This window comes from Emydura macquarii, unplaced genomic scaffold (genome assembly GCF_026122565.2).
Source record: "Emydura macquarii macquarii isolate MOO-44397 ecotype Brisbane River unplaced genomic scaffold, CSIRO-AGI_Emac_v2 contig_719, whole genome shotgun sequence".
Taxonomy (NCBI): Eukaryota; Metazoa; Chordata; order Testudines; family Chelidae; genus Emydura; species Emydura macquarii.
This window is the reverse complement of record NW_027130856.1, coordinates 18,009,876-18,031,610: the sequence shown is the minus strand read 5'-3', so window position 1 is coordinate 18,031,610 and position 21,735 is coordinate 18,009,876. Positions and strand designations below refer to the sequence as shown.

The 21,735-nt window shown below is 41.9% G+C and overlaps 1 protein-coding gene across 1 annotated transcript in view; it reads left to right on the top strand.

Moving 5' to 3' along the window:
* Positions 1 to 21,735, top strand: part of LOC137149193 (sodium channel protein type 5 subunit alpha-like) — a 145,611-nt gene that overhangs the window by 11,219 nt on the left and 112,657 nt on the right. The window contains exons 3-8 of the mRNA XM_067542553.1: positions 212 to 298; positions 1,539 to 1,667; positions 16,976 to 17,067; positions 18,556 to 18,750; positions 19,605 to 19,622; positions 20,284 to 20,347. Coding sequence (XP_067398654.1) covers positions 212 to 298; positions 1,539 to 1,667; positions 16,976 to 17,067; positions 18,556 to 18,750; positions 19,605 to 19,622; positions 20,284 to 20,347 — 585 coding nt within the window. The remainder of the gene's footprint in view (positions 1 to 211; positions 299 to 1,538; positions 1,668 to 16,975; positions 17,068 to 18,555; positions 18,751 to 19,604; positions 19,623 to 20,283; positions 20,348 to 21,735) is intronic.

The window sequence follows — 21,735 nt, the reverse complement described above, 5'->3', positions numbered from 1 at the left end:
GGAATACTTTTTTCTTCTTTTTTGATTGAAAGGCTTTGTTATAAATGTGGATAATTTGTTGTAATTTTTCTCATTAACTTAGCCCTACCTCAGCAAAGATCTGATATGCCTCCAACTGCTATGGAAGGAGGGACAACTCAATGTGAAGACTATTGAACATGAAATTCTCAATGATGGAAAACTTCATATCTTTCCTTAATTCATTATTTACATTGTTCATTATGTTTATTACATTCACGGTTCTCCTCAACTGTGCAATGATGATTCCACCTGTGTTTTTAGAGAACAAAAACATTGAGTAAGTACTCCTATTGCTATTTATTTATTCTTCCTCCTGCTCCAAAGAAGGGAGAATAAGAACTGACCTAAGAGATTAAATGAGGATAGGATTTGGTGTGTGGAGTCTTCCTTCCTGGCCTCTGGGGATTTGGGTGTCGATATAGCTTGGGAGAGTCTTTAGAGCACAGCTTCTCTGCCACCTAACTTCTCTGGTTAATGCAAGATGCTGGGAGGCTCAACTTCTTCCTCACCCTTTTAGGAGAAGCAGTTCTGCATGGGGGTTCTAACCCTCAGTATACCTTATAATTTGGGGAGCTCATTAGCTGCAATTATGGTCTGTCCCTGTAGGGAGGCCATAAAGGGGGTGGGTGGGAAGGTTCTTAGCATCATAGTTGTTATTTTATGCACCTGTATTGAATACAGCCTCAATTTAGCCCATTACATTAAAAAGCAAAGATTATTATAGTGTCTTGTTACATTTTGTAACTGTGCATTACATCCAAAGTAACATAGTCAGTCTTCGGGGATGAAATCCTGACCCCACTAAAGTCAAAGGAAGTTTTGCCCAGATTTCACCTCTAGTATTTGGGGATTACCATATTAATATGACTTAGGGTATGTCTATACTGACGGCAGTCAGATCAACCTATCTGAATCGATTGAGCGTCAGTGAAGACCCACTCAGTCGATCCAGAAGTCGACGCTGGTAAACCACCCCCTCAAGTGGCGCAGTGCAGTGAAGATGCCATGCAGAAGGGAGGCACAGCAGTCGACGAGAGTTACGCAAGCTACTCTGCGTAGCTTGCATAACTCCCATCGACTACTGCTGAATCACCAGGTAAGTGTAGACCAGGGCTCAGTTTGGTGGTGGTGGGAGGTTGGGTCTTTTGGTTTATTTTTGATTTTTTGAGTAAATATTTAAAAGAGGAACAGCCCTTCCAGACTATTCAAGATAAAGAATTCTGTGTTATTAATTTTTATCTTTTTTAAAGGCTGGAAATACTCGGCAGAAATATGCACAAATTTGTGCATACTGTTTTCACAACTGCATGCAAATAAGGCTACAAATTCAGGAAGGGAATGCCTTATTCAAACTTGAACACATTGCAATGCTGGCAGTAGCCTGAACATGTACTGTCCCATTTATCATAAATTCTCTACATCCACATAGGAGATAGCTCATAACATAAGTAAACTGAGGTTCCCTGAAACATTTCTCATTTAAATACTATTGCTTTCTTGGACACTTTATTTCTCAGGTACACTTTTGCTGGCATTTACACTTGTGAAATATTGATAAAAGTATTAGCAAGAGGATTTGTTTGGAACCAATTCACCTTCCTTAGAGATCCATGGAACTTTGTGGATTTTATTGTTACTGTTGTGACGTAAGTAACATGCTGTTTTTGTTTTATTTTCCCCAAGGGGCTAACATTCAGTTAAACTATATTTTGCTTATGTTGAAGTTCTCTAGAGTATTTGACATCACACATGCTTTGGACTTTGATTGTGACTGAATTGTTGTATGTATGCTCATGTCTGTTGTGGAACTCACTTTCTGTTCTCTGTATGTTCTTAAATTGTGCTCATTACCTATTTATTTTTATTAATTATTTGTACTATTGTATTGTGTATGAGCCCTAGTCATGGACCAGGATCCCATTGTGCTAAATGCTGTGCAAACACAGAACAAAAGACACAGAACAAAGACTCTGCCTAAAAGAGCTTGCAATCTAAATATAAGGCAAATGAAAACAGAATGGTACAGGCAGATGAAGGAGCACAAGGAAACAATGAGATAATATTGCCTAAATAGATAAGACAGACACAGGGTGGGTGAAAGGGTAAAAATACAAGGACAGTGAACAGTGCGATGGATGGCAAATGTGATATTAATGCCATGATTTTTAATTTTTTTTTGCATGGGTTTACTTAGGAGGGCATCAGCTAAATGGGAAGTGGGGCTGAAGTGGACATGGCAGAGGAGAAGGAGCAGGTGTGGACTGAAACTCAAGTGAAGAGACTGTGGAGAAGGGCGGGCTGAGCTGCAAGAAATAACCAATCAACACAAGGCAGAGAAAGAACGTTCTATAGTTTTGATTGGAATGTCCAGGGGTCCTTGCTTTTGCTGCACCTGTTCTTACTGGCTGGAGTCTCTGGCAGGCTATTCTCTGCATTTGTCCCCCAATGTCACATGATAGGCTAAAAGAGGCATCACCTGGTGGGTCCTAGTGACCTCAGAGTGTGTTTGGAGTCTTTCCTACTCAGTTCTGGGTCCAAACGGATGCTGGGGCAGGGACGGGGCAAGGTGGCCCTGGCTGGACTCCATTTTTCTCCCTCCCCCCCAGTGCAATAATCTCTGCATTAGCTACGTATGTTCCTATCACCTGTAACGTGACCAACATCTGTCACATATTATTTGTTCTCTTATCCTGTCACCAGGGGGAGAAGTGTGTGGAGTGGAATGTCCTGTTATGGCAGGGACTTTTTTTAATATATATGTTGCTATGTATTATGTTAGAGAAGGCAAGGTTAAAGAAATGTGCCTTGTACATGGACTGGAAGATGGTAAAGTTTGTGATAGTCCTTGGTTTCCGGGGAATTTATTTGGCAGTCTTGGACCAAACTCTGAGAAAGTTCTGTGTCCCACATAGAAAAGTATTCCCCTTATGATAAAGAGTTCCATTGTGCCTGAGGAGCAAAGTTGTTGGCCGTGGTTTTCATTCTAGAGCTTTAGGTAGTCTTTCAGACCTTTAACATGATTCATAATTCTGTGGGAGCCAGCGTAGGGAGCAGAGGAGACAAGTGTGTTGTGCTTACCATAGCGTATCAGAAATTAGGACTTGCGGCCCAGCCTGGGATCACTTAGCTCCACATGGGTAGCGAACAGCAGAGGATTCATAGCTGAATCATAGTTGCTATGCAGCAGAATCGCCTGATTGGCTCTGATTGTGGAACAGGGAGAGCCAGCTTCAAGGGGTCTCTGCAGGTCCCAAGAGCCTCCCAGCAGCCTTGGGGGTACAGCAAATACTGTGAGTTTGTGGATATTTTTCGACAAGAAGGCGGCTTCCACTTCATTGGTAGTATGATTGTCCTGTAGATCTCCAGCCTGGATCTGAGGTTCCCTTTGGGTATGTCTACTCTCTCAGTGAACTTGAACTACAGGCACTCAGACTATCTCTGAGAGAACTCAGAAAAGGTATTCATTTGACCTTCTACATCCATGGCTGGGGCTCTGATCTTCTTTATGGCAAGGAAAGATGACTCTCTGTTCTCATGTGAACTAACAAGCATTGAATAAAATAACCATCCAGAATCGGTACCCCTGTTGCATATCAACAAACTCTTTGAGAGGCTTCTCTCCACCAGTCTAGGTCTCCATGGAGCCTATAACCTGATTTGGGTGTGGGAAAAGGATGAGCGGAAGACTGCCTTCCATACCAAATATCTGGTGAAGCCCTTTGAACTGAGTAATGTCCCAGTGATCTTCCAACATTTTATCAATGATATCTTTAGGGATAATGGTACTAACACCCCCCTTTCTCTACTGGAAATACCTCATCTGATGCATCCTAGGGCTGCATTAGCTTTTTTCACAGACACATCACATTGGCAGCTCATAGTCATCCTGTGGTCAAACAATACGCCCAGGTCCTTCTCCTCCTCTGTCAATTTCAACTGATGCGTCCCCAGCTTATAGCAAAAATTCTTGTTATTAGTCCCTAAATGCATAATCTTGCACTTTTCACTATTACAGTTCATCCTATTTCTATTACTCCAGTTTTATAAGGTCATCTGATCCTTCTCTGTATTGGTAATACCACTCAACTTTGTGTCATCCACGAACTTTATTAGCACATTCCCACTTTTTGTGCCAAGGTCAGTAATAAAATGGTCAAATAAGATTGGTCCCAAGACCAATCCCTGAGGAACTCCACTAGTAACCTCCTTCAAGCCTGACAGTTCACCTTTCAGTATGACCCGTTGTAGTCTCCCCTTTAACCAGTTCCTTATCTGCCATTCAATTTTCATATTAATCCCCATCTTTTTCAATTTAACTAATAATTTCCCATGTGGAACTCTGTATCAAATGCCTTACTGAAATCTAGGTAAATTAGATCCCTGCATTCCCTATGTCTAAAATGTCTGTTATCTTCTCAAAAAAGGAGATCAGGTTAGTCTGGCACGATCTAACTTTTGTAAAGCCAGGTTGTATTTTATCCCAATTACTGTTAACCTCAATGTCCTTAACTACTTTCCCTTTCAAAATTTACTTTCTTTTTTCAAGACCTTGCATGCTACTGTGGTCAAACTAACAGGCCTGTATTTACCCGGATCACTTTTTTCCCTTTCTTAAAAATAGGAACTATGATAGTAATTCTCCAGTTATATGGTACAGCCTGAGTTTACAGATTAATTAAAAATCCTTGCTAATGGGTTGCAATTTCACATGCTAGTTCCTTTAATATTCTGAGATGGAGATTATCTGGGCTCCCCTATTTAGTCCCATTAAACCGTTCGAGTTTGGTTTCTACCTCGGATGTTGTCATTTCTACCTCCATATCCTCATTCTCATCAGCCACCCCGCCATTATCCCCAAGCTCTTCATTAGCCTAATTAAAAACGGAAGCAAAGTATTTGTTTAGATATTGGGCCATGCCTAGATTATCCTTAATCTCCACCCCATGCTCAGTATTTAACAGTTCCACTTCTTCTTTCTTTTTTTTCTATTTATATGGCTATAGAACCTTTTACTCTGGTTTTAATTCCCTTTGCAAGGTCCAATTCTACTTGGCTTTTGGCCTTTCTCACTTTATCTCTACATGACCTTCTGACCTTTCCTTGCTGATCCCTCCCATCTTCCACTCCTTGTAGGCTTTCTGTTTTCTCTTAATCACCTCTCTGAAATGCTTGCTTATCCAGTTCGGTCTCCAACTCCTATGAATTTTTTCCCCTTCCTTGTGATGCAGGCTTCAGATAGTTCCTGCAACTTTGACTTGAAGTAATTTCAAGCCACCTCCACCTTTAGAGCCATGAGTTCTTTAGTCCAGTCCACTTTCCTAACTAATTCCCTTAATTTTTTAAAGTTAGCCCTTTTGAAGTCAAAGACCTGAGTCACAGTTTTATTTTTGTTTATCCTTCCATTTAGTTTGAACTGAATTATCTCATGGTCGCTCGAACCAAGGTTGTCCCCTACAACCTGTTCTTCTATGAGGTCCTCACTACTCACCAATACCAAATCTAAAATGGCATCCCCTCTTGTTGGTTTAGTAACTATTTGGTGAAGGAATATGTCAGCAATCACATCCAGGAACATCTGGGCCCTATTATTACTACTAGCACTTGTCCTCCCATCTGTATCTGGGAAGTTAAAGTCTCCCATAATCACACAGTTTCCACTAGTATTTACTTTATTAAAAGCCTTAAAGAGGTCTCTATCCATATCCAAATCAGATCCTGGTGGTCTGTAGCACACCTTAAGCAGTTCGGGGAAGTTCTAGTAACTTTCTTCCCCAATGTGATTTTCGCCCAGACAGACTCTGTCTTATCTATTCCATTACTTCTAAATTCTTTACAGTCTACCTCATCATTGATATATAATGGTACTTAACCTCCTTTACCTTTATTTCTGTCTTTCCTAAACAGCACATACCCTTCAATACCTGTACACCAGTCTTGACTACTATTCCACCATGTTTGTGTTATCCTTATATCTGGTTTCACTTCCTTTACCAGTAGCTCTAGTTCCTCCATTTTGTTACCCAGGCTTCTCGCATTGGTATACAAACATCTTAATTTTTGCTGTTTGGCTTCGCTCACATTCCTTACCTGATTTGGCACAGTCATTCTACTGCCAGTACCACCTACTAGACTGGTATCTACTAGGGATGTAAAAGTTAGTTTAATTAAAAGTCCATTTAAACATCTAAAAATGAACATTTAAACGGTTAAACGCATGGGGGGGAAGGAACCGTGCTGGGCTCAGCTCCTCACTGCCAAGTGAGAGCTGCCCAGCTGTGGTTCCCCCCCACCATGCATGCAGAGCCATTGTTGGGCAGCTCTCACTCGCAGGGAACTGAGCTGAGCCCAGCTGCGACTACACCTCCATCACCCCACGCAGGGCTTCATGCCTCCCTGCTGCTTGCTTGGAGCCGAGCCCAGCTGTGGCTACCCCTCCCCCCTGCGCTGGTCTCCGTGCCTCCCCGCTGTTTGTGTGGAGCCGAGCCCAGCTGCGGCTATCCTCCCCCCATGGCTGGGCTCCAAGTCTCCATGCCAGGAAAAGCTGCCCAGCTGCTCTTGCTGGCGGGGAGCCAAGCCAAGCTGCCGCTCCCCTCCCCCCAGTTTAAATGGTTACACTTTTACATCCCTAGTATCTACACTATCCTTCCTTAATGTCCATTCTCCGACCCACTGCATGTAAGATGTTTTTGGAATGCTCATGATGCACTGAGAATTATTGTTATTGTAATATGTTTGTTGCAATGTCATGTGTACGATTATGAGGCTCCTCTATGTAATATTCCCAAAAGATATGTCCTCCCAGCTTAAAACATATCCAGGCAAAACTCTCCAGGAGCAGAGTCGTGTACCCAGTCACAAGGTTCTATACATTTCATTTTTAGGAGCGTACATATGTTTAAACAGAAAGGCAATGGTGTCAACAGAACAAAGAGAGGATATTGACCGCGTATAATTCTGAGTGCTGTTATAATTCAGAATGACCTTGGCAAACTGGAGAATTGTCCCGGAATCAACAAGATGAAATTTAATAAACACAAGTCCAAAGTACTGTATTTTGGAAGGAAAAATCTAATGCACAACCACAAAATGGAGAATAACAGTTGAGGGAGTTGGACTGCAGTAAAAGATCTAGGTGTAATAGTGGATCACAAATTGAACATGAGTCAACAATGCGATGCAGTTTCAGAAAAGGCTGATATCAATCTGATGTATTAACAGGAGTATGTAGGAGATGGAAAGTTAATCTCCTGCTCTACTCAGCACTGGTGAGGCCTCATCTGGAGTCCTGAGTCCATTTCTGGGTGCCACATTTTAAGAAAGATGTGGATTAACTTGGGATAGTTCATAGGAGAGGAACAAAAATTATGAGAGGTTTAGAAGACCTGACTGAAGACTTTTCTCAAGACTAAACATACCCACTTAAAAAACTGGGTATGTTTAGTCTTGAGAAAAGAAGACTGAGAGGGGACCTGATAACAATCTTCAAATATGTTAAGGGCTGTTATAAAGAGGACTTTGATCAATTGTTCTTCATATCCACTGAAGGTAGGACAAACAGTAATGTGCTTAATCTGCAGCAAGGGAGATTTAGGTTAGATATTAGGAAAAACTTTCTAATTATAAAAATAGTTAAGCACTGGAATAGCCTGCCAAGGGAGGTTGTGGAACCCCCATCATGGTAGGTTTTCACACCTGTCAGGGATGGTCTAGGTATACTTGGACCTGCCTTGCTACAGGGATCTACGTTTCTATGATTCTACAAACTAGCCTTGTATCAAGTAATAAGTAAATGAATGTAAATACAAAAACCTTATATTAAGGCCAAATATTTCAAATGAGTGCCTAAAATTAGACATTCAAATTTATATTTAGCACCAAAATAAAAATTGCCTCTTCTTTTTTTTCTTTAAGTGCTGGGCAAGGTCTCATCCTTTTAATTCAAATATGTATTTAGGTACTTGATTTTGACAGGTACTTTGAAAATATTTGATCTAATCCTTGATTATATGGTGTAAAGCATGAAAGATTCTTTCTCCAAGAATCAGGCAGCATAAACAATACTGAAGAGGTTTATTCACGATACCGGGAAGTCTGATAAATCAGCTTCAACTTCATGATGTTACAATGGTCAATTATATACCCTTTCTTATCGATTACATAGTATGTTTTATTTTATCTATTCACTTACAAATACAGACATTGTCCCATCTGGAGAGGACAACAGTGATAATGGTCGTTACATATATGCAGAGACACTTTTAATCACTTTACTTACATCAAGGATGCTAGGGTTACACTTGGTGGGGGGTAGGGTAGAGAAAGAAGGGGGGATCTTTACAGATAAGTGGCAGACAGCCAGAAATTCTAAAAGCAAATGTGCTGTTCTTATTGGAATTAAAATCACTAAGAGGACATCTGGCTACCTGAGTCATCAGATGTTTACACTAGCCATTATCCTTGAGGATTAGCCATTTACATGAGTTTCGATGTACAACTTGCTAGCTGAAAACAATCTCAAGCCTTACAGTTCCCTCCTGTTTGACAAATCGAACCCATAAGTGAGATATGGTCAATTATTTAGATACTTTGATATTCATGATCTACTTTAGGATTATACGGGGGAGGTGGTATGGATGGGGGAGGAAAACGGGGTGGAAGCAAGAGTAGAGAATGTAGTGAAGTTATTAATCATGTGCTTAAAGTAACAGCACATACACACAGATGAAAGCAGGACAAAAAGAGAAACAGCAGCGGCAGCTATTTGCAGGATAGTCCACCAGGTGATGAGGTTGTATGATGGGCCAGAAGTTGAATCTTCTAAGCGGGTTACAATCTGGGTGGAGAGTTGGACCATCACACGGCCTTTAGCAGTGTTCTTATGAACGGTGGCAGACACAGAGGCAGCAGCAAGGACCACTTTAGCCAGCAGCTCCTTTGCCACTTGGACAGGGGTATTGTCTGGATATAGATTGCCATGCCACCAAGGAAGTGTCGTCATTCCAGTGAAGATGCGGCCAGGCAAATTAATGTCACCCAGTGTAAAGAAGTCTGTAATCTGTAGACACATGGAGGCGTTGGCTGGACACTGTAGTGGGCCGTAGTTGTAATATGATGCAGTGCTGATAAAACACCACCGCGTGGCAGATACTTGAACAGCAGTCTCAGCATCCAGGAGAGGAAGGATAGTAACAACCACAGAAGAAGAAGTATTCAAAGGGCGGAGGGTAGAACAAGAGCAAATGATATAGTCAGCTGTTTCTGTACAACAGTCCAAAGTTGTTATGAGCATGCCGCCACTGGGGGAGGGAGACATAAAGCCGGAAAGTCCTATTTGATAAACAGTGTTGTTAGACACATAACCAATAGATTTAAAATAAAAAGAGGAAGGAAAAACATGGGTGGGGATAACGAAAGGGTATGTAAGAAGAAAATCAAAAGAGGGGGTGGAAGAGGTTTCAGGGGCTAAGGGGGAGGCAACAATTAACTGAGCAGATATATTTGCCAAGTTTGCAAGTGCAGAGGAAGAGAGAGTATGGGTGGGGGGGAACCAAGGCATATACCTAACATATCTTCTTTTAACATATTGAACAAATCACGAGCTAACATATCACAAGCGCGTCCCTTAGATTGGGATATAGTCATATTAATTATGATATCGGAGAATTTTTTAATTGCTGTTTAGAATCCATCCATGGCTGCATCAATAGCAGTGAAAGTATAATAAGCCAGCATCAGTGTATTTTAGGGCCTGGGTAGTCTGGCTTTTAACCCAGGCATTGTAAGATCTATCCGCATTGGCATTAAGCGAGTTTATCATGGAATTTGAGCTTCCAAATATTCCCCCAATGTCACCTAAGATGTCTCGCTTTTGTCTTTTTACTGCATGGGTGCGGTCAGTATATTGGTGCACTAGTAACTGTAACTGTTCTTGTAGCCATTGTAAAGAATTAAGGTGGTCTAAACATACATTTTGTAATGGTACAGCAAACTTAGACAAATCATATTTAACTTTAACGGAAACCATAATTACATCATGTAGAAGTGTCTTATTAGATCCCAAATGGATAATACCATCAGGAGGGGTGGAGTGGAGCACAGGGCAGGTGGTAGAGGGGATATAACCACAAGTAGTCAAGTTATAACATCTTACATCTGAACATCCCAGGCATCTGACAGGGTCTGAACAGTGTTCTTGGCAATACCGTCCCTCCATCCCAGGTTCCCATAGCAAAGGTGAAAGTTCTGTCCATCCTGCTCCTAGGCTTATTCCTTTCCCAAAAACATTTTGTATACCATTTCCATACCTGTATCTACACATACAGGTATAGTTTCCCAGACTGCTGGAGCAACTGTAAATATTGTGGATATCAATGGTATCGTCAAAGGCTATAGAGAAAGTGAAGTTGGTCCACTCGAAGGGGAGGGCTTTGAAGGGTCGTCTCCTTGTATTACGTTCTGAAAATGGGACACATTCGGCTGGGCCTGGTGGATACCCTATAGTGTGGATAGGCGGGCAGTCCTTAGGGTTGAAGTTCCAGGTACAGTTGCGTCCGGTATATTTACACGCAGGTAGTCGTATTCTGCTCCCGGGGGTGGGTAGAAGGAATGAGACTCTGTTATAATCTGAGCTGTGGATGGGCCCAGGAATTACGATGGGTCCCTTTCCAGAAGGTGGGGTAGTAAGCCATACATCGGGTTTTCTTACCCACTCGCTGTCTCCCCCTTTGGGAAGTTGCATGTATTGGCCAGCCTTGAGGCAGGTGTCTTGCGTGATTTGGACTACGGGTAGGTCCCAGGAGTATGTGGCATTGAGGCCCAGGAGAAGGTTCATTAGGAGGAACCACATTTTCACCTGAAAAGACAAAATTAGTGCACTGAACGCATATTAGATAAACTTATTTATACAGCTTAATTCTGGTTTTGTGAACCCATGTTGGTATTCCTTGTACCTTTACAGGTGTATCTGTATGGACCAATACCATATGCGGACCCGAGTATTTTGGTTGGAGTACACCAGGATTGTATATTCTTACCATGACCTGATCTCCCTCCTGTATGTCCACCCAGGAGGGGGATTCTGGGGAGTCCTGGGTTTCCTGTCTGTCTTTGATAGTCAGTCTCAAAAGCTGCAAAACTTCATTTAAACATTTGATGTATTCCCATGCAGTATCAGAAACCAGAGGGAGAGGAGCCAGAATTATACATCCTTCCCCCAAAGACATGGTCATTCCAGTAATGAGTTCGAAGGGTGAAACTCCTGTAGTGGCATTAGGAGTTGTCCTCATCGAGAGGAGAGCCGTGGGTAGTTGAGCCACCCAACTAGTTCCTTGTGAAAGTAAGGCTTTTGTAATTTTCTTTTTCAGTGTCCAATTGGCTCGTTCCACTAGCCCAGAGCTCTCAGGGTGGTATGGACAGTGAAATTTTTGTTTAATGCCTATAGCAGAATAGACTTCCTTCATGATTCGTCCTGTAAAGTGGGTTCCCTGATCTGAGTCCATTGAACATGGTAAGCCCCATCGAGGGCAAAGTTCATTGGCCAGTGAGCGGGCCACTGTGCTGGCATCATTTTTAGAGGTGGGAAAAGCTTCAATCCATCGGGTGAAATGGTCAATTATGACCAGGCAATATTTTTTTTCTTTTACAGGTGGTAAGGGGCCTATGAAGTCGATTTGAATCTTTTGCATAGGACCCGTGGGTTGAGGCTGGTGTCTCATCGCCACTTTAAGCTTTTTGCCTTCATTACATTTAGCACATACGAGACACCGCCGACAGTAGTCATGTATGTCTGATGTCATCTTGGGCCACCACCACTTTCCCTTGATGTGGTACAACATAGCTTTTGGGTTCGGGTGGGTTGGTAGGTGATAGAGATCACAAAGGTGAGCCACAATTGATTTAGGGGCTACAAATTGCTGATCCTTTGTGACCCAAGTGTTGGCATTATCAGTTTTACAAGCATTTTCAATCCATGTCCATTTTTCCTCTCTAATGCATTGTTCTTGTATTCAGGTAGTGAAATTTGCTTGAGGTCAGGGGTTTGGGTGGCTGCCACTTGGAGATTTTCCTGTGGAATTGTTGCAGCCTTTTTAGCAGCCTTGTCTACAGCTGCATTTGCAAGAGAGAGAGGGTCATTGTTTCTGGTGTGTGCCTTGAACTTAACCACAGCCAGCTTAGAACGTTTTTTAACTGCTTCCAATAAGCCTTTAATGTACCCCCCATTTTTAAGAGGGGTACCAAATGAAGTGAGGTAACCCCTATTAGTCCAGGAATCAAGATAGTCATGAACTATCCCAAATGCATAGTGGGCCTTTGTTAGTGCCACTAATTCAGCTACTTGAGCAGAGCAGGAAAGTGGCAAGGAACCCGAGCGGAGGCATGTACGTGACAGGTTGCAAACTGCCCAGCTGGAACAAGGTTGACCGGCGACATAGTATCGGGATCTGTCAACAAACAAAACAAGATCAGAAGAGAGGAGTGGTTGTTCAGACACAAGTCGGTCCTGTATAATGGTGTCCTCAGAAAGAGGGCACTGATGAGGTTCCCCTGTTGTTGACATTAAGGTAGCAGGATTAAGAAGGTTAGAATGTGCAATTGTAATGTGGGGGCTTAGAAGGGTGCATTCGCACTTGGACCATCATGCTGAGGTGACCTTTGAGAAGCAGCCCCCATCCAAGATTTTGTGAACTGCATGAGGCACAAAAATTGTAAGGGGGGCTCCAGAAACCAAAGGTGAGGAAACAGTAACAGCCCAGGAGGCTGCCTCTACGTCTTGAAGGCAGTGGTTAAAAGCCAGAGTTACTGGATCAAGCTGGGTGGAATAGTAGGCCGCAGGGCGGCGCCTGTCACCGTGGTTCTGAGTGAGTACAGCAATAGCATGGCCATCCTGCACATGGGTCCAGAACTCGAATGGTACTGACGGGTGGGGGAACCCGAGTGCTGGAGCCGAAAGGAGGGCTGTTTTAAGCTGCATTAAGCAGTGGTCATGCTCTGGTGACCAAGAGATGGGATCTGGGGAGGCTTGGGCCCCTTTAAGAAGGTCATTGAGGGGTTGTGCTAAGGTGGAAAATGATGGGATATACTGTCTACAAAAGTTAAGGAGACCCATTAACTTACGTAATTCCCGAACTGTTGTCGGCTGCGGGGCTGCAGCAATTGCGATCCAACGGTCTGAAGTGAGGGCTTTGGAGTCCTGGGAGACCGTGTAACCCAGATATTGAACCGTAGGTAGAGCTATCTGAGCTTTCCGAGGGTTGGCCTTTAAGCCCACATTGGCTAAGGCCTGGAGTAGCATTTGAAGGGCATGTAAGTGGTCAGAGACAGTGGAGGAAGCAAGCAATAAATCATCAAATATTGCAAACATGTAGAATTGGCAGAAGTCCAGTCTACTGAAGAGAGGGCCTTTGCCATAACCCGGTGAAAGAGGGTGGGAGAATTATGATGTCCTTGGGGCAAACGAGTCCAGCTGAACTGGGTGGGGCCAAAGGTAAACACAAACCAGTGTTGTGACTCTGGATGCATGGGGAGGCTTCAAAAGCCATTTGCAATGTCTAGCAGAGTGAAGATGCAGTAAGAATGATCAAGGCCCGAAAGGGTGACTGATGGGTCAGCTACAATGGGGGCAAGTTTATCTGCATATTGATTAACAGTGCGGTAGTCGATGGTAAGGCGCCATGAGCCATCAGGTTTTTTAACTGGCCAAATAGGAGAGTTGGTGGGGGAGGAACAGGGAACAAGTATGCCTCATTGGTGTAAAGAATGAATAATGTCACCTACCGCGTTTAAGGCCTCAGGCTTGAGAGGATATTGTTTGGTAGGTGGGGGAATTTGACCGGTAACCTGGATGGGTGGGCAGAGATGAGCAGTCACCAAGCCTCAAGATAACTTGTCCTCAGCCCAGATGGAAGGAAACCTGGAACATAATTCTTGAAAAGGATTAGAGGTATTCCAGGTGAGAGTTACAGATTTAGCAGTGGCAATAGAAGAAAGAAATTTGTTGCTGCGAAGGGGAATAGTATGAGTGCGCATGAGTTTATCAGTAAAGGTAACTGTGCTCTGAGCGAGATTTAGGGTAGCTGCAAGATCGCAGAGGGCATCCATGCCCAAAATAGTTCCCTCAGCATTTGGAGCTACATTAAAAGATTGAGTCCAGAAAAATAGATTGGATTCTATAAGAACAGGGTGGCTCCGGTAGGCAGTGATGCACATGCCTCCTACCCCTGAAATAGTAATGTATTGTTTTGGTAATGTGTAGGGGGAGGTCAGTATGGGAAACGGATGCTCATGTCCACAAGAATTGTGCATGGCCGGCCCCTTATCCATGCTTGCAAATGTGGTCTTGAGAGATTTATATCCGCCTCCATAGCACAGATGGATAAGGGGGCCGCTTAATCCTAGCGGGTCATGGAGTTTAAAAGCCATTTCTTCCCTGCTCAGATGTGAGTAGGGGTTGGCAGTGGGCTGAGCTGTCGGCTTGGGTTGGTTACCCGGGGTCGTCCGGATTGGGCATCCAGCTGCCCAATGTCCAATCCCACACAGAAAAAACATGGCAAAATGGGCGGGGATGGTAGGAGCGGGGCCAGAACCAGACTGAAAAGGTAGAGTACTGCGGGGGTTCAATTGGCCGTGGTCCCGTCCCTGAATAGATTTTTGGACTTTACGCCTACAGGTTTTCTGGGTATGCCCAACACCCCCACAGTTATGACAAATTATTTTACTTTTTGCTGCTACCACAGAAATGCGGGCAGGTTTTTCTTTCTTATCTCTTGCTTGTCGAGCTTCACATTCAGAAGCCCACAGGCAGATAGATTCAAAATCGGAGCCTGGGTTTACTCCCAAATTAAGGGCGGTTTGCAGATGGGATTTGAAATCTTCCTTTAACATTTTTAAGAATGCCTGATTGGTCTTGTTGGGGTCTGAGATACCTGCATTACTTGAATACACTTCCCACTTTCGCTCACAATACTTGGCAGCAGGCTCATCTTTGTCTTGCACACATCCGACTATTAATCCCCAGTTACCGGCTCCATTACCCAGAGCTTCTTGAACGACTTCTTTAAAGCCAGCGCAGGCACGGGTCATGTCGATTTCTGATTCAAATTTAACAGAGGCCCATGTGCTACTTCGATGTTCTTCTGAAGGGATTTTGGCCCATGAGAGGTCGGGGCATTTGGCTTTAGTTAGGATATGGAGATCCCTAGGATGTAACGTATATGTTGTAACCATCTGATTTATCTTTTTCCAGAATATCAGGTTTGGGTCTTTGGGCTTTAGATCTGGGAGATCCTTTAATAAGCCCCTCATTTCCTCAGTACTGAGAGGAGTATACTTATAAGTGTGCGAGCTGTTCTGTTATCTCCCTGTCCCATCCATTGTGTGGTTACTTGGAATGGGGCCAGAGGAGCACTGGCACCAGGGTCTGGGTTAAATGGAGGAGGAGGAAGAAGCCAATTACCCCGAGTTCCCTCCGTGTGTGCCAGCTTCCATTTTTGTTTTTGTTTTGTGAACTGTTTCCAATTAATTTCTTTTTGGTTACTTTCATTATCATTGTCTGAACCAAAAACGGTGTGATCCTCCTGTTGCATGATAGCAGTAATATGATGTGCAGAGGAGTTACATTCTTTCATTTTAACCTTTAAAGCACTGTTCTCCATTTGGAGTTCATTTAATTTGTGGTTCAGATCTGCCTTTTGGCTCTGCACTGATGTGAAAGCCTTTTGAAGTTCTTCTAACTCTTTTACCTTTTTTTCATATTCACAGTAAAGTATTACAACTCCTTTTTCTAGCCTTCCTTTCGTCTGACCAGACCACCATAACAAACTGTCTTTTACACTTATACCTGTCCATCCATCTTTTACCATAGATTTCTGAATCTTTGCAAGTTTTTCTTTTAGAAAGTCAATGATTTTTCCTCCTGTTGAGGGCATCATTGAAGCACCCTGGGGCAATTCGCACCCAGCTTCCTAAAACCCACTTAAATGGCGTTTCAGGGGAACCAGCCAAGCACACCCTTGTATTCAGCACTACTGAAGCACATACACTGGTGCTCAGTACTTGGCAGTGCAGCCTTCGCTGAAGCGATCCCTGCACCCCGAAAACATGGCCAAAACTACAACCCCAAAACACAATCCCTGTTTAGTCATCTTGTCTATGTGCCTTATATGTGGTTTGTATAAAAAGGGATGCAAAGGGGTATCTCGGGGTGTCCCAGACCAAGGGGCGCACCAGAGGTGGTAAGTATAAAAGGTACTCACCTCTGTCCTTAATCGTGGGAAGCCCTCGAGGATCCCAGTTGCACCCTGCTCGCTGTGCCAAATTGTAAAGCACGAAGGATTCTTTCTCCAAGAATCAGGCAGCATAAACAATACTGAAGAGGTTTATTCACAATAAATCAGCTTCAACTTCATGATGTTACAATGGTCAATTATATACCCTTTCTTATCGATTACATAGTCTGTTTTAAATTCTTTATCTGTTCACTTACGAATACAGAGAGGACAACAGTGATAATGGTCGTTACATACATGCAGAGACACTTTTATTCACTTTACTTACATCAAGGATGCTAGGGTTACACACTATGGGGGGTAGGGTAGAGGAAGAAGGGGGAGATCTTTACAGATAAGTGGCAGACAGCCAGAAATTCTAAAAGCAAATGTGCTGTTCTTATTGGAATTAAAATCACTAAGAGGACATCTGGCTACCTGAGTCATCGGATGTTTACACTAGCCATTGTCCTTGAGGATTAGCCATTTACATGAGTTTCGATATACAACTTGCTAGCTGAAAACAATCTCAAGCCTTACAATGGTATGTTTGTACTCTTAAAATATTTTACATGAGGATATGCTCCGAAAGGTTGATGCCTAAAACAGCCTTACAAAATGGTTGCCCTGTTCATTCAGTTCAGTAGTATTTTCTTTCATGTAACTTAAATAACTATGGTTTAATTTTACAGGTTTGTGAGCCTATTTTCATCCTATGGTAACATCTCAGCTCTTCGGACTTTCAGGATACTCAGGTCTTTAAAAGCTATTTCAGTAATCCCAGGTAAGAAGCAACAATTCTTGCTGATCAGATCTCAGCTGCAAATGTTTTCTGTCTCTTATTCTTTCACTGTTATTTTCATTCATTATGTCACTTTTTGTGTATGACTATCCTGACATAAACAAAACCTTTAGTCTTAAAAGTATTCAGAATACTTCAAGTACTGAAAACAATGTTGGGTGAAAATGAGGTTAAGCAGTAAGGGTCCAGTGTTGAAGTTGTTACTTGGTCCAGAACAAGAGTCAATAAGAGTTTTGCATGAGTAAGGACTTCAAGGTTTGCCCTAAAACTGCAGCTGAAATTTACATGCCATTTCTTTTAGCAAACATTGTAAATGTTAGCAAACATTATAAATTCTGTTGTAAATATATGCTACTAGAATTAAGTGCTTAATAAGTAATTTTAAAAAATCTGTGATTGTTGTTCCTGCCTTCAGCACACTGAGTACAAAGATTAAAGTTAATTCTAATTTCTGTGGTGGAAAAAGACAGACAAAATCCACAAAATTAGTAATACGGTTTTGATCTTACAAATCTTCAGTGTAGTTTGCCACTAGTTTTGCACATGGTGAGACTGTTTTTGCACAGATCATCTGTAACACTTCTGGAAGTACTGTATTTAAGGATGGGACTCTTGTACATTGAATATGGAAAATAAATCACTACAGTCTCCAGGATTGTGCATGCAATACCTTTTACATGAATACTAAATTCACTTGTAAATAAATAATTAAAAACAACTCCAAACCCCAGTGTATACATTCACAGCCCTAATCCTCTCCTAAAAGCTTTATGTGCTAGGAGCAGAACTGTATTAGCTACAGAGTAACCGCTAGCATTACTTCCTAGTCTGAGATACATGGTCTCACCATCTTTCCTGCGTTTGATCAGTATTATTGGTATCTGCAGGTTGTCTCCTCAGAAATCTTATTTTCAATATGAATTCTAAATTCCATATAGAATTACTATTGCCCATTGATTTGATTTATTTTGTGCCTTACTACTTGCCCGTTATTTATAATTAGCTACTTTTTCTTTCCTTTGTCTTAAATAGGTTATCTTTTTAAAATAATGGGCCTTGTCACGCACTGTCTTCTCAGATAAAACTCCTTGAAGTCAATTAGAGTTTTACTTTGATTTAAGCTTCAAATCAGCAAAACACAAAGTACTTGCTTAAGTTTAAGCACATGCAAAAGTCTATCCTTATTCAGCAAAATTCCTAAGAGCGTGCTTGCATACTTTGCCAAGTCAGGACCTTAGGGAATGAGGGTCAGCCTCAGAGGAAAGTAAAAAACCAAGGTTGGTGAGGAAATTAGAATAAAACTATTTTATTCACAATCCCATGTTTTACTGTACCTTATTTTATGGCATAGAGTTGAAAAATTGTGCAGTGCATGTGAACCTATTTACATAATTGAAGCTGTGGAACATAGTCAAATGGGTCTACATACCGTTTTCTCAGGCTACATTTTGTTCAATTTTATTTTTCTAGAACTACAGGTCGTCGTAGGTGCACTTATCCAGTCTGTTAAGAAACTTGCTGATGTGATGATCCTGACCATTTGCTGCTTAAGCGTCTTTGCCCTTGTAGGCCTCCAGCTCTTTATGGGTAACTTGAAATGGAAATGTGTCCGTAACGATCAGAAATTATGTGACAATACCACGATATTTAATTCAAAGGAATCAGGTAAACTTTTGCTCTTTTTCCCTTTAAATAAGAGCCTCCAATGCAATCACAATGTGTGATTTCAGCTCGAGTAGACATATCAAGATAGCTTTAATGTAATTAGCTCGGGTCCCAGTGCAGAGAAGCCATGGCAATGTGCACTTCAGGATAGTTTAGCCCTGCAAGTTCTGGGCAGGCTTGTACACCCTGTGCTGAAGCACTTGCTGCCTCAGGTTCACTGCAGTGCTCTGGGACTCAAGCTAGCTAAATTAAAGCTCGTGTGGGTGTATTTACTTGAGCTGCAGTCACACCCTGTAATTGCATACCCTTGGTTGTATATATTTGTTTAAATGTATACTTTGATTAACATACTTCTGTTAATGTTGAAAATAGGGTTGAATAAAACTTCTCTCACAACATGGTTTATTCTTTAACATACTGAAAGGCCAGGGGGATAGGTGCTTATAGAATATTCAAAGGAGACAGCTGCATTACAAAGCATATGTGTGCTGAAGCACATGTGTGTATAAAGGAACTAGGTTATGTGCATGGCCATGGCACTAGGCATTCACAGTTTATTTTCAGAATTAGCTTGACTTAGATATAGAAAAATACAAACACAAAGGGAAAGCTGAGGATGAATCATACATACTCCTCTGCTGTTTTGCCTTTTTTGGAAACCTCCCTCTCTTGTTTCCTTTGGGATATCCTGTGGCATTCTTCCAGGCAAGAATCCTCCCAAGACGGAGTTGAGTTGATGAGTTCTATCTCCTCTACAACCTGAAAGAGGGTAGTGTTGAAATAGGTTTTTCACTTGGGAAGTGAGCTGCCAGTCTACCCTTCAGCCCATAATTAACAGAAATATAATTTTAGAGAAAAGCCAGGTAGAAGGTGCACACTTTGCCTTGTCACCTTTCCAACCATAATTGCATGTCATTTATAGATCATGAGATAGTTCTAGCTGGTTGCTCTTTTGCCTCTTAAACCACCACATCCCACTCCTGTCATCTAGACTATACAATCTAGATGTCCTACTCTTGTCGTCTAGGCTGAACAATCTAGACACCAGCTCGTGATGCATATGAAAGAAGAGGATCTCACTCCTTTTCTGAGATAAATTAGAAGCTTGCAGCCATTCAGATAAAAGGATGTAGGTCTCTCCTCAGGCATGCAGATTGCCCTTTTGAGGACCAGCAGAGAAGAGCATAAGACTGACATTGCTGTGCTTGTATGGGGACAAACAGGAACATATGCTGTTCATTGATCAGTTATTAGTAAATTTTTAAAATGAACTGCAGTACCCACAGATTGACAGAGAAATGTAGCTTTATATTTAGTACATTTTTTAAAAAGAGATTCTCAGAGATATGTGTACATACTTCAAAGAAATATATAGTTCCTCTTGAATTTTAAAAAAAATCCAATAATATATAAATTATTATATGTAGTGTGTACATACTGTTCAGCTGATATTTGTGACCAGTTACATTAACCATGGAAGGTATTTATAGGAAAGTAACTTGTGACTTTTTGATCCTTTCATTTTAACTATAGATATCTATTATAGAATGAATAATTCTGTTGATTTATTACTGTGTGGATTCAGCTGGGAACCTGAGTAAGTATAACTAACAACCATTTTTAGTTCTTTCTTTCCTTTGCTATTTTTGTTGTTTTGTATTTGGCTGTAGATAAATTACAGGTAAGCTTCCTGGAGGCTGTGATCTCCTTTCACTGTGGGAAAAAAATGAGGCTACACAATAAGAAGTCTGAAAAATCCCATTTAAGGAGATGGTTTTGTAATCTGTTGCTAAACATTGGTGCTGTAGTGAAGATAAGTAGTCTGAGAGAATGGGAGAATATAAAGATGAAAATAAGTGATAAAGCTGGTAATGGATCTGGAATTTAAAGTGCAAAGTTTGTTAGTTGTTTGTAGCCATTTCCTAGAACTGACTTCCTCTCTTGATAGCTCACTCCAAAGTCTGTGTCTCCCCTTCCTAGTAGGGCCTGCCTCTTGCATAGAAACACAAAAGTCCTTTATTCTTCCCAAAGACCACTATGTGTCTTAAGTTGTTATCTCAGTCCACATCAATGAGGGCATGGCTGAGTCCATCATTTCCCCTCCTCACCACTTGCTTTGTCAGCTGGTGGACCCAGGACACTGTTTTATTTATACATTCACATTTTGTTCACTTTAGGAGAAATTCAGCTCAGTGCAGAGTCCTCTAACAAGGCACCATACACTGTTTATTATTTTAATTGTAGTAGTCCCCAAAGGTTCCATTCAGGATTGGAGTTCCATTGTGATGGGTACTGTACAATCATACCAAAAGCCTGAAGGTCTTACATAATATCAAAATGATCAAGTCTGGATCCAGAAATAGGTATCTTTTACATGGACAATAAAGACTTGGGAGTGGGGGAAAAACCACTTTGATAAATTACACTTATTTTGCTGCTGCACTGTGTGGTTTGACTGACATCTTACACACTTCTTATAAAATATCTGACTACATGAGGGAATGAATAGTCATGAAGACTCTCTTATTTATACTTGTAGGCTTAGGGTTTACAGAAGTCATTTATACAGTGCTACCAGACTTGCAACTGCAGTGAGCACCTTGGTCATGAGGGGGTTGGGTGTTCATCTCACAAACACTAACCTGAAATGTTGATGTGATCATCACTGTTCTTATTCCAGTATCACATGGTGTGAAATACAAACTGCTGTCCACTGACATGTGTAACCCATCTGCCAGGTCGACTTGGCAGCAATAAGGGCCAGGTTCCATATCTAGAGGTTCCTTTTAACAGTACAAAAGAGAACCGGCTTGAGCCCCCACCCAGTAATCTAGGAAAATTTAACATCACCCCTAGGTGCCTCTAAGAGGCAATACTTCCCCACTGGCAAGGACTGAATTTGTGTATAACAAAAGACAACTTTTATTAAAAGGGAAAGGGAATCAAGCATTAATTTCGGAAAATACCGCAACCACATTCAAAAGC